We start from the raw sequence: 12310 nt of genomic DNA, 5'->3' as shown, positions 1-12310 counted from the left end.
AGGTTAAATCCCCTGGCATGTTGCAAAGATAGCAAAAGCTCTTGCTTCTAGCACTGTGCAGACAGTAAATCTTCAAACATTGCCCTGAGGTGCCAGGTATGCCTCCTGGTTCTTGGAGATCCACTCCAGAGCATCTAAACTCTGAGTGACTTAGGAAGCAGCTTGAACTACATAAAGTTGTATAACCAGACAACATAATAGCAAATGTCAATTCATACCTCTAAACTATGAGCAGTGTGCCACTTAACTAGCCTTGGCCCCTTATCCAGAACTAGTCTCCTGAAAGGGAACTGAGTCAGTGCACATCTATCATTGCAATGATTATCATGGAACCAGTCAATCTAACAGCACTCTTTTTTGCAGTATCTCTGTCCATGTGGTACTCTGATACACTAAGGTCAAACTAACCAGGAATTCAGCCACTATAGTGAACAACCAAAGGGCTTTTATCTCTCTACAGCTGCCCCGAGCAGTAGGCACCCAGACACTGAGTGGAGCAGGTATACTAAAGATGTTCAGCAAAGCCACTGATGCTGTCAGCAAAATGACCATCAAGATGAATGAAGCAGACATCGTAAGTATTCAGTGACATTTCTCCTTGGGCAGCCTCTGCTTTCCCCTTGACTTTGATGCTATCCTTTGGGCTATGAGTCTAAGAGTGTCAAAGAGGGAAAACAGGTTGGCTAAGACCCAAATGTATATATGCAACCCTTCATTCAGTCCTCATTCATGCCATGAATGTGTGAACTTGCATCTGTTGTGGATTTGTCCATTTCAGTGGTTTGAGGAGAAACTTCAGGAGGTGGAGTGTGAGGAGCAGCGCCTACGGAAGCTACATGCTGCTGTAGAAACACTAATCAATCACAGGAAAGGTAACTGGTTCTTTGTATCAATAGAACTTGCAGCTTGAACTATAGACACTGCTGAGCTCTGACCTTGTGTGGGAGTTGAGATCTGCTCACCACTAACACCTGCTCTGCAATATGGTGCTTCCCTCCTAGAGTTACCTTTGCTGATACCATGTCTGTAGTGAGTAGGAAAACAGAGCTGGAAGGGGTGAGGGAATACATCTGGTCTGTAAAATCTCCTGGTCAGGAGGCATGATGTGCAACAGAGAAGGGGCAAAATTAGTAAAGTTAAATAGTTTTCTGATCTGGAGTCAGAGGCTGCTGCAGTAATTGAATAAACTCCAATTCCAGCTTCCCCTCTGACTCCCAAGAAGCTGTTCATTCTGCTACTTTTCATTGTGAGCTCTCTGAAGGACAACTATATGCAGTGAGGAGCAGCAATTTCACTATTTCTTCACATAGAAATATATAAAAACACATAGTGGTTGCGTGGGATCTGCATCTCTAGTGTGCCTGGCCTCCTACTTTATTTCTCAGCCAACTTGTCCACTCTTGCTACTAGCTACAGGCTCCTAGCCCTTCCCCCTCAAAGTCCCAAGAGGGAGTTGATCCTTGCTGTGGGATAACTGGCTCTTTTCAGTTGACCACATGGGTGGTCAGAAGGCAGCTGTGTTGGTAACTACATTGGAGCTAAGAAGTGACCTTTAACCTTCTCTCTCCTACTCTGTGGGCTAATCTTTCTAATTGGGTTGTCAGCTTATTGGTCACTGCTTTGCTTTGAGTGCTCTGCGGTCAGCTGTATTTACAATCTTTTCGTTCCATCCACTAGAGTTAGTACTGAACACAGCACAGTTTGCAAAGAGTTTGGCCATGTTAGGGAGTTCAGAAGACAACACAGCCCTGTCCCGAGCACTCTCCCAGCTGGCTGAGGTGGAAGAGAAGATAGAACAGCTGCACCAGGAACAGGCCAACAGTGACTTCTTCATCCTGGCTGAGCTCCTGAGTGACTACATTCGCCTTCTCTCGGTTGTAAGGGTAAGCAATCCTCACATCCTGGCCATAGCAGGCAAACCTTTGGCATCTTGCCACAGGAGTAGAGCAGGGCTGGTCAGAACCTGGCCCTTGGAGTTGGTACAAGCCAGGAAGTGGCCACTTTCATTCTTAATGTGGAGATGCAGGCCCAGACTACAGGTGCCAACAGCATGTAGGATCAAGATGCAGCACTGCATGCTGGGCCCTGTAGATGCACTATCTGAGCCTTGGTCTGGCTGCACTTCATACAGAGACCTATAGTCTGTGCTGTTGCTTTGTAGTACAGCTGAGGAAACTGTTCTACCTGAGCTAATATATAAACCACATGTAGCTCCCATAAATTGTCACTATGGTCTTGGCTGGGCAAGATGGGACAGGCCTACTGTGAGCTTGTGCTGCATGAGCCTGATGCACTGACCTGGTAAATATTCTTCATGGGCCAAGCTTAGCTCTTCTAGAGTTCTCCCCTCTGACCCATGTGGTCAATCTCAGGCTGCATTACAAATTGATACAAAGAACAAAGTCCCAGAGTAGCTGGGAGCCCAGGAAAGGGATTGGCTTCATTAGTCATCAGTACAGGACATGGAGCCCAGGTGGTATCTGGGGCTCAGCTCATTTTAAAGATTTTCCTTTCCTTGCTGCTGTTCTAGATTTGTCACTTGTCCAATCTCTGCAAACTGTTTTAAATTGCTCCTTCCCGTCTCTCTCCTTGATGGTCATACACTGCATAGGAGTCCAGAGAGGAATGCTGGCTTGGTGATTAGGGGGTGCGCCTGGAGCTTGGAAGACCTGGGTCCTAATCTGGGCTCTGTCACAGTATGAGACACCTGATGCAAGACCCTTAACGTGTCTGGACCGCAGTTCCATCTGTCACATGGGGCTACAGTGCATACTTAGGAGGGAATTGTGGGGGATAAATACACACAAACTGAGCCGAGAATTCTGACACTACTGCCTGCTTAAATTCTTAAGCTGTAGTCTGGGTTCTAACCGTGTTGTAGGGAAGATGTATTGACTTTCTGCTGGGGGAGATCCCCAGCAGGAGGGTCAGGGTTTCTACCCCTTTGTTTCCCCCTAGCTTGTCTTTGTCCTTCAGTGTCTGAAGTGCTCTTGGGCTTTTACTAAAGCCCATGTAGTTTGTCTCCTGTGTTGTGAAACGGATGCTCATCCCCTACCCCTGACCAAAGCAGGGGAGGGTTAATCTGTTCAGGCAGCTCTTGCAGATCCCCAATACCAAACATACCGCTAAAGCACATGGTCAACACTTTCTAACCCTGGTTACAGATCAGTATCTGGCCAGAGTTTGAAGTGCTGATTTTCCATAAATCCTCCTGAAAACAATACAAGCTGCAGGTACTTGGCACCTTTGAAAATTAAGCATTTAACTCCAAGCACCTGGGTTTGAAAGTGCTGGCCGAGTCCTGGGACAGCTACTCAGAAGCCTGAAAGATACTGGGGCAAGGGGCCTGTAGGGAGGAATAGCCTATCTCAGTCTCTTACATGTGCCCTTGCTGCATGGGACTAGGATCTGCCTCTCATGATTGGCAATGCTAACGGAAGAGCCACATTCTGAAAGGAGTATGTGCCCCTAGTCTCTGGAACTGTGCTAAACACAGGTTGGCTCCAGGCACCAGCATGCCAAGTGCATGCCTGGGGCAGCAAGCCACAGGGGGGCGCTCTGCCAGTTACCGTGAGGACAGCAGGCAGGTTGCCTTCGGCGGCATTCCTGCAGAAGGTCCGCTGGTCCCGCGCTTTCGGTGGACCTCCCACAGGCGTGCCGCCAAATCCATGGGACCGGGGACCTCCTGCAAGCAAGCTGCCGAAGGCAGCCTGCCTGCCGTGCTTGGGGTGGCAAAATACCTAGAGCTGCCCATGGTTAGGCATTCTAGGAGCAAGGGCCACTACAAGGTCTCAAAGTAGAGACTTGCTCAGCACTTCACTTTCTCTGGGTAGCATTCATAACCACACAGGGGACATCTGTTGAGCAGGTAGCATCCAGTTACCTTGTTCTCGCAGCCTCCTTTTCCACTATACAAGACTTGTGCTGTGCAGCAGATTCAGGCCTGCTCAATTGCCCTGCTCAGTTTGCAAAGTGATTCTAATTTCCTAACTGGGGGTAATGGGGACTCTGAAAAGCTTTCTTCATTGCACCACCATCCTGCAGATCCATGACCTGGCCTGGCCTGTTCGTGTGCACTAGTCTCTCCCTACCTTAACAGACCAGTTATTGTGGCCTTGGGATTTTCCAATCCTAAAGGGGGCAAGCTTTGGGTTGCCTGGAGCACAAGGAGTCTCTGGCCTTACCACGCTGTATGCTGGCTCCTCCAGTCTGAAACTCCAAGTTACAGAACTCTGAAGGAGCAGGTTCTGCTGTTGAAATTCTCCAACATGTAGCCAGTCTTCAATTCAGAGACTCTTCAAAGGGAAGGTTTCCAGATCTTGTCAAGAGACAAAGGTGCTCTACTGCCTTGAAACGCAACCCCAATAGCTCCAGAGAGGAGACAGTAAATTACCCAGCTCAGATTCTTTTGGGATTACTAGCTCAAAAGTAGCTTGGTGGGTGACTGTCACTGGAGCAGGAAGGAAGGCCATGTTATGAGACTCCTGGAAGTCAGTTACAGATCATGTAAATTGTGTGCATTGGCCCATCCCAGAGCCAGGGGGCAGTGTCCTATGAGACAGAGCAATGAAACACTCCTAGCAGAGGCTGGAGCAGGTCAGTGGAGGGGACTGGCATGATAGCTTGGTTTCACTGTCTAATACAGTCCCCGTTGGTTGCATAACAAACCTTTGTGTAATGCTGTAACCGTCCCCTTATGCAGATGCACTGAACGCAGCTGTGAGGGCAAAGTGTTGGTCTAATGTTCTGTCTGCTCCGGCACTGGCAGGGTGCCTTTGACCAGCGCATGAAAATCTGGCAGCGTTGGCAGGATGCCCAGACCATGTTGCAGAAGAAGCGGGAAACTGAGGCTAGGCTGCTGTGGGCCAACAAACCTGACAAGCTACAGCAGGCCAAAGAGGAGATCTCTGAGGTGAGGAACTTTTGAGGGGATGGGGAGGCAAGCTGCCTCAAACCAGGTCACCAGCTAAGCAGGCCTTGGTGTAATGTCTCATTGTGCTGTGCAATTGCCTTGGTTTGCCTGCCAAACCAGTGCAATGACCCTTCCCTTCTGCACACCATCCCAACAAGCCTGGTTACCAAGTAGCACTGCCCAGGAACTATAAATAAAAGGTCAGAGCCACTTCTCTAGACCAGGCAATGGCTCTGCTTCCACCCCAGTGGTGAGTTGTGTGTCCTGAGCCTAGGACAGGGGTGGCCAAACAGTGGCTCACAAGCAATAAGTGGATTTTACTGTTAAAGTGCAGCTTTGCAGAGCCTCGCTTCCCTGTTTTCCACCTACCGGATGTGGGAGGGGGAGCTTGACACCTCTCCCTGGCAGTGGGATGGTGGCTTCTGCCCAGCAGGAAGGTGGGGGCTGTGTCTCAGTGTGCCCCAGTTTTCAAACTTCTGAAGATTGTTGCATACGGCTCAGAGGGTCAGTAAGTTTGATCATCTCTGGCCTAGGAGATAGGAAGTTCTATTAGTGGAAGGGATGGGTTTCTGGCTAGTGACCAGAATTTTGCACTTCTTTGTGCAAGACCCAAGCCTGGTTTAAACAGAGGCCTGTCAGCACAAGGCTCTATGGGGAGATCTTCTCTCCGTCCTCAGTGGGACCTTTCCAGTGCATGCGACCTAGCTCTGTCTTCCTCCAGCTTGATGGTGTGGTAGTTATTCAACTCTTGTTGGATTACATGGGGCTGGTGCTGCAGCTGGCTGTATAGTAGTAATGAGGGAACCTGATGGATGTGCAGCCTGGGGAGCTCTACTCTAATAGCCCACCAAGAACGAGATTGTTTTCCCACTGAGGGGAGACATTGAAGTCAGCAGGGAATCTCCCTTGAGGTTTATCTGCAGGGAGTTGTAGGTGGCACTAAGCAGCTCAGTGCAGTGGACGTATTGGAAGAGGAAGTGACTGTGTAATCCAAATGGAATCTGCCCTGCCCTGGGAGCTGAAGAAATAACATTATCTGGCAACTCTTTGCAGTGGGAGTCTCGTGTGACGCAGTACGAAAGGGATTTCGAGCGGATTTCTACCGTGGTCCGCAAGGAAGTGATACGGTTTGAGGTACAGTGGATCCCAGTCCTTCCTGCAGCGTGTGCATAATCAAACCTGGCAACTCTCTCCATCTTGCATTCCTGTCTGCCTTCAGATGGGCATTATGCTCTGCCCTAGCCACTGATACTGAGATGTCTAACAGTGGGGTGGGAATTCCCCCAATCCCTTCCCTGCTCCTCCCAAATGTCCTCTGGACTCAGGACTATATAAAACTGGACAATCCAGCCTTATTGGGCAAAAAAAATCTACTTCACTCATCTCTCCCCCTCACCTGGCCCCTTCAATGGGTAACATGCCCAGAGCTCTGGTCTCTGCACTGCTCCAGTGTCCACAGACATAGGACACGCAGGACAAATGGTGCACTCTAGTAGCAAGTATCCCAGCAACTTATTGCAGGCAACTTCAGGTAGCTCCTTCAGGCCACTGACAGGAGTGCTGACATCTTTGCTCTGCTTCTAATCCAATTAAAATAACCCACTTCCTTCCCTGATAAACTGAGGGACACCCCCCACCCATGTACTTATTCTCTACACTAATATCAGCATGGACTCTTAATACATTCCATGGGTGGTGTACCCAAGCCCACTTATCAACCAACTCTGAACTCCCACACCCCGGTCTGGATCTATACTGGTTATGTGATATGTATGTACCTCGTGAACCTTGTAACCGATACTTGCAATCCCCCATAACCCAAGCCTGACCCCAGATGTACAGTACCTTCCCTCTTAACTTGTGTAAATTTAATAAAATTTTTTAATAAGTTGATATTTAAAATCAAAGTTTGAATTGAATTTGCATGACATGACCACTCATATCAAGAATCCTAAATGAAAACTGTATGCAAAATCCTCTTTGCAGATCTTTTTGAGTCTTGCCTGTTCCAGCCTGAGATGAACCACAGTGTAGGTATGAGAGGCTGAATTAATGTCTTGTCTCTTGCAGAAAGAGAAATCAAAGGACTTCAGAAACCACGTGACTAAATATCTTGAGACACTCTTAAACTCACAGCAGCAGGTGAGAATCCCCAACCAGCAGCTCATAAATCTCTCAACCGGCTTATTCCTGACTTGAAGTCCAGTCAAATGTAGGAGGATGTGTATTGGGTTACACCTGGCGAAGTAAAGCCTAGCTGTGAAAACCTACACTAAAGACTCCTATATAGTACATGCAGAATGCAGCATTGGCTGCCCTGGTAAGCCAGAGACCTACCCAGCCCCAGAGTGATAGGTTTCAGAGTAGCAGCCGTGTTAGTCTGTATCTGCAAAAACAGGAGTACTTGTGGCACCTTAGAGACTAACAAATTTATTTTCAGCATGAGCTTTCATGAGCTACAGCTCACTTCTTCAGAGAAATGATGATGCTCCTGAGCAGAGATGAGTGGTGTCTGTTTTGAATAACCGTGTCCTATCAGAGGCTAAACTAAACCTGGAAACTTGAATCACATAGTGATGGTACAAGCAGCAGGAAAAGGAGTAGTTAAGCATGGCTACTTAATAACAAACCAGGCCATCAGTATAGCCAGAGGTCTGCCTGGGTCAGTCAAAATGAGCAAGGGTCAGTGTGCTTCCACTAGACCACTATGGTCAAATTCCTCTATAGACAGTATAGTTCTTCTGTTGTAGAAGGAACAGGCCTTTTCCTTAAAGCACTAGACTTCAATTGGGAACTTGTCTTGGCAGATGACTGACTGCTTGTCTTTTGTCTCCTTGTGGTCCCCGCAGCTGGTGAAGTACTGGGAGGCGTTCTTACCTGAAGCCAAGGCCATCTCATAACCAGACCAAGCAAACCAGAACACACCTGAACTCACTCTGCCTTTTTATACACTATACCTCTTCGCCTTTTACAGACAGACCCTAACTGAATGCGTCCTGCAGAGCCGTTAGAGATTTAACCCCCAAATGAGCAGCAGCCCAGACAGTAACTCTTCTAATTGTATTTTTGATTTAGCTTCATATATATATTTTCTTAATGGAGAGACTAGTTTCCTGCTTTCAGCCAAGACCTAAAGTACATGGTGTATGTGGGGAGGGGGTTAATGATATTGTGTATATAAATAAAATGTATATTTTTCAGGCTGGGCTCTAGGACCTGGGAATAATGGCTTTCTGTTACTCCTGCAGTGCCATGAAGATTATGTAATAAAAGATTTAAAAATCGGGGCAAACCAGCTAATTCTTGTCTCTTCTGAGTAGGTGCCGCATGGCTGGAGGTGGGGAGTCTTGTCAAACCAAGCTAAAGCTTATCACAGGATGATTTTTATTTTGAATATATTGTGGGAAGCTGGAAACCAGTTTCTCAATTAAAACAAACACTGGAAGATCTGGAGTAGAAATTAGACTATCACTTCAAACACTCCCTCCCTGGGCTAGCAACAGGTATTACCCTACTGAGCAATTAAAAGTTTAACTGGCCTTGTCTCGCCTTCTAACGCTCCGCACTTGTGCATGGGGGAGAATGGTCTGGTCTGTGGGATGGGACTTCTAGAGGAAACCCTTAGTCACCACCTTTCTCCTCCCCACCCTAAATTTAGTGTGTACTGTGCTCTCCATTGTGCAGTGCGCCTTTGTTCTCCTGTATCTTGCACCTGCAGAGCCTATTATCCCTCTGTCTTGCCAGCCCAGAGCATTTAAAAATGAATTGGACCTCAGGACTAAACCAAACATGTTTCAACCTGCCTTCTTGTTGGAACCTGTATGGCTCCCGAGTGCAGAGCCAGAGCCTGAACACAGATATCTCTCTAATCTCACTTAGATGTGGAACTCAACTAGTGTGACTCCACACGCTGACACTAAAGCACCAAATATCACAGAACACTTGACAAAACCGCAGGCTGAGAATGCCGTGCCTCACTCATGAGCTGTGTTGTGGGGAAACAAGCTTCCTCAAATTAGACTTTGCCTTGAGATCACAGGGAACTGCAGGACCCCCATCTGTATCCAGGGGTTCTGGTATTACATTTCAGCCACCTGCCACTGATAACCACCCTTGTCTTGCATACTAAGTTTTAATCAAAGTAGACTGCTGTGCAGAGAAAACAACCTTAAATGCAAACAATCACCAGAAGGATCTGAACAGTGCCTGAAAAGGCCTTGGCCACAAGGTTGCTTACACGTGTTCCTCCACCAGCTTTCACAGTGTTCCAACCTCAGCAGGGAATTAGGTTAAAACTGTTCCAGTAAACTCCTTTTTAATGCAGCTTAATTCTGCTAGATGCTACTGTCATGTGCTTTTGGAATCTGTTACTGTGGCATGTGTGGGCTCCTAGCAACAGTCAGTGCAGGAGAAATGGTTTGATCACAGATCCTCTCCTTTAAATAAGGCTGCCCTCATGTTGGAGGTCTTAACTGTATAGGCAAAAAGTTTTCAGCCACAGGCTAGCCCCTGCCCTTAGCTTAACAGGTTTGATTTTAGCTGTTTTGGTACCCTGAGCAATAAGGCAAAGCACTAGCCAGGCATTTACACTTAACATTGCACCTTGAGGGCCAGTTTACCTAGGGTTTGCTCAAATGGTATTTTGGGGTTCTGTGTCAGACTGCAGAGGGTTGCATTGTCTTACACTTGATACCACTCCTCCCATGAACAAAGCAGGAGTGGGAAGCTAACAGCTGTTTCCTCAGAGGTGAACTAGCCACTCCTTCTTGGGGGGGGGCAGGGGTAGTGTCCCTAAAAGGGGTAGGGCCTATAAGATTGTGCCAGGCTGTGTCTGACGCTGCGGTACTATATATACCCTTCAGCACTCCTTGGGGTGCCACCTTCACACAAGACCTAGCACATGTTAGATGTGCTCTAGGTCTAATTAGTTATGGCTAAGACAAAGGAGAAACATGGCCTAGGCCATTCCTAGTGTCACTGCTGTGACCTGAGACAGATTCTCTACAAATTTGAAATGGTAAAGGAGACATGTAAAGCCCTAAATACCCCCCATAGAGCAGTGGTTTTCAACCTGTGGGCCCTGGGGGCTGTACCTCTATTTGACTTTTTTTTTTTTTTTAAGGGTTCTACAAGTGTGTAGGGGAGGGGCTTGAAAACCACTGACCTAGAGAGGCTACCTCTGGCTTGCCTAGAGGAGAGTGTGCTGTGGAGCACTACAAGCCTCCTGCCCCTAGATCTAGAATTGCCATGTTTATTCTTCAACCCTGCAGAGAAATATGGGTCCCAGGCTCTGTATATTAAAGGGATGGTGAAGGAATCACTGAGCCTGGGACAAGGCATTTAAGGATGTCTGCAAATGAGCAGCTAGTCCATAGAATATGGTATCTTACAGCCAGAGAGATGCTAAAGTGATGTTTTACCTACCCTGCCCAGCATGTCACCCTCCCCTGAAAGGCAGCCACCTGTGGCAGGAGAATGAGCCCCATGGGGATTATCAGGAAGATGTGCTCAAACATCTCTCATGGCTGAATTTCACTCTCCCTTTGCCCAAGCCCAGCCAAGGTCCTACCTTCCCCCAGAAGCCAGACACTGCATGGTCCTGCCTTGCTGAGGGCTGGGATGAGGGTGTCCAGGTTGAGGATAAAGATGCAACAAATTAAAACTCTTAAATGGCCCTGTTTCCTGTCCTAGCAGCACAGGGGAGCCTGGCATGCAACCTCCCCAGTGGTGCTTTCCTTGAACCTAGTCATTTGCAGGGATAGTTGCAGAGCATAAATTTCACCCCTTCCCTAGGCTCGCTGTGAGCTGCTTCGAGGAAAGGCTTTCAGGGCTGAGCAATGGGATATCTCACACTTACCTGTGCCCCAGAGGACCTTGACCTGAACAGCTAGTCAGTGACTGCTGGACCAGTGCAGGATAGGGATTATTTGTGTCCCCTACCCAGCCTTTTACAGAGAGAAATAAAACATGAGCCTTTCCGCTAGTCTACAGTCTAATCCAGGGCTTCTCAACCTCTGGGTCATGACTGCAAATTACACTGTGAGAATGACAGAGTTGTGTGGAGATGGGGGGAGGGTTGGGTCCTGCCCCAGGGGGTAGGGGGGATTGTAGAGTCTGCCTCTTATACTTGCCCCACCACAGCTCCTGCAGCTGTCAGAGGCCTCATCTTGTGCCCAGGGTTGCAGTGCTGCTCAGGTTTGACCCAGCCCAATATCATGATAATGGGGGCACTGGCTGGGCTAGATGTGTGTAACACTGCAACCCCATGGGCTAGGTCACAACGCCTCATGCAAATTTGGCCTGCCAGGGGGGCTAGCCCCAAACTGAGCAGTGCTGCTACCACAGAGGTTGCAACAAGAGGGGCTGGGAGCCGCCGCTGTATGCAGTGTACTTGTTTAGTACTTACTGTGTTAATAGGGCTAGTGTATCTCCTGGGTATTCAGTAAGCTAGATGGTTTTTGCACTGAAGCTATTTAGTGAGTCATGAGAGGCTCTTGAAGTTCACACCTGGGTCCTGAACCCCAGCAGCTTGAGAACCAGGCTCTAATCCATCCCGCTACTAGCGAGGGTCATAACAAAGTTGGGGAATGGGTGAGGAAGGCCAGATTCCCAGGAAGATGGGGCAGTTGCCGTTTAAGGCAGACTTTCTCACCCTGTAGGTTGGGACCCAGGACTGAGTCACCAGAATGTTTCAAAGGGTGGCATGGCAGCTCCTGGGGCTCCTCTCCTGCTGGGCTCAACTCCCTGCTCCAGGCACTGCAACTTCTGGGGTCCCAGCGCTTTGTAAGAAAAAGACCCAAAAATCAGGACTGTCCCTATAAAATCAGGACAGCTGGTCACCCTAGTTGAAAGGTATTTACATGCCAGATATGCTAAACATTCATATGCCCCTTCATACTTCAGCTGCTATTCCAGAGGACATACTTCCATGCTGATGACGCTTGTTAATTAAATTTGTGACTGAACTCCTTGGGGGGAAAGTGTATGCCTCCTGCCCTGTTTTACCTGCATTCTGCCATATATTTTGTGTTATAGCAGTCTCGGATGATGACCTAGCACATGTTCATTTTAAGAACTCTCTCTCTCTGCAGATTTGACAAAACGCAAAGAAGATACCAATGTGAGATTTCTAAAGATAGCTACAGCACTCAACCCATGGTTTAAGAATCTGAAGTGCCTTCCAAAATCTGAGAGTTATGAGGTGTGGCGCATGCTTTCAAAAGTCTTAAAAGAGCACCACTCTGATGCGGAAACTGCAAAGAACCCGAACCACCAAAAAAGAAAATCAACCTTTTGCTGGTGCAGTCTGACTCAGATGATGAAAATGAACATGTTGGTCTGCCTTGCTTTGGATCATTATTGAGCAGCACCTGTCAAAAGCATGGACCCATGTCTTCT

At 47.9% G+C, this 12310-nt stretch overlaps 1 protein-coding gene across 5 annotated transcripts in view; it reads left to right on the top strand.

The window, feature by feature from the left end:
* Nucleotides 1-12043, top strand: part of SNX1 (sorting nexin 1) — a 47631-nt gene extending 35588 nt beyond the window's left edge. The window contains exons 9-16 of one of the 5 annotated variants that reach the window (XR_004002278.1): nt 461-574; nt 779-872; nt 1678-1883; nt 4769-4912; nt 5966-6046; nt 6983-7054; nt 8233-8415; nt 12004-12043. Coding sequence is in view for 2 of the 5 variants with exons in the window: in XM_030577321.1 (XP_030433181.1) it covers nt 461-574; nt 779-872; nt 1678-1883; nt 4769-4912; nt 5966-6046; nt 6983-7054; nt 8233-8343 (822 nt within the window). In the remaining 3 variants the exon portion in view is untranslated. Of the gene's footprint in view, nt 1-460; nt 575-778; nt 873-1677; nt 1884-4768; nt 4913-5965; nt 6047-6982; nt 7055-7761; nt 8199-8232; nt 11766-12003 lie in introns of those variants that run through there. The other 4 variants (XR_004002280.1, XR_004002279.1, XM_030577321.1 and 1 more) reach the window with 4 other exon arrangements.
* Nucleotides 12044-12310: the final 267 nt, after the last annotated feature.

The sequence above is a fragment of the Gopherus evgoodei genome, chromosome 10 (assembly GCF_007399415.2).
Source record: "Gopherus evgoodei ecotype Sinaloan lineage chromosome 10, rGopEvg1_v1.p, whole genome shotgun sequence".
Lineage (NCBI taxonomy): Eukaryota > Metazoa > Chordata > Testudines > Testudinidae > Gopherus > Gopherus evgoodei.
Note: the sequence above shows the minus strand (reverse complement) of the source record. Positions and strands in the feature narration are given on the sequence as shown.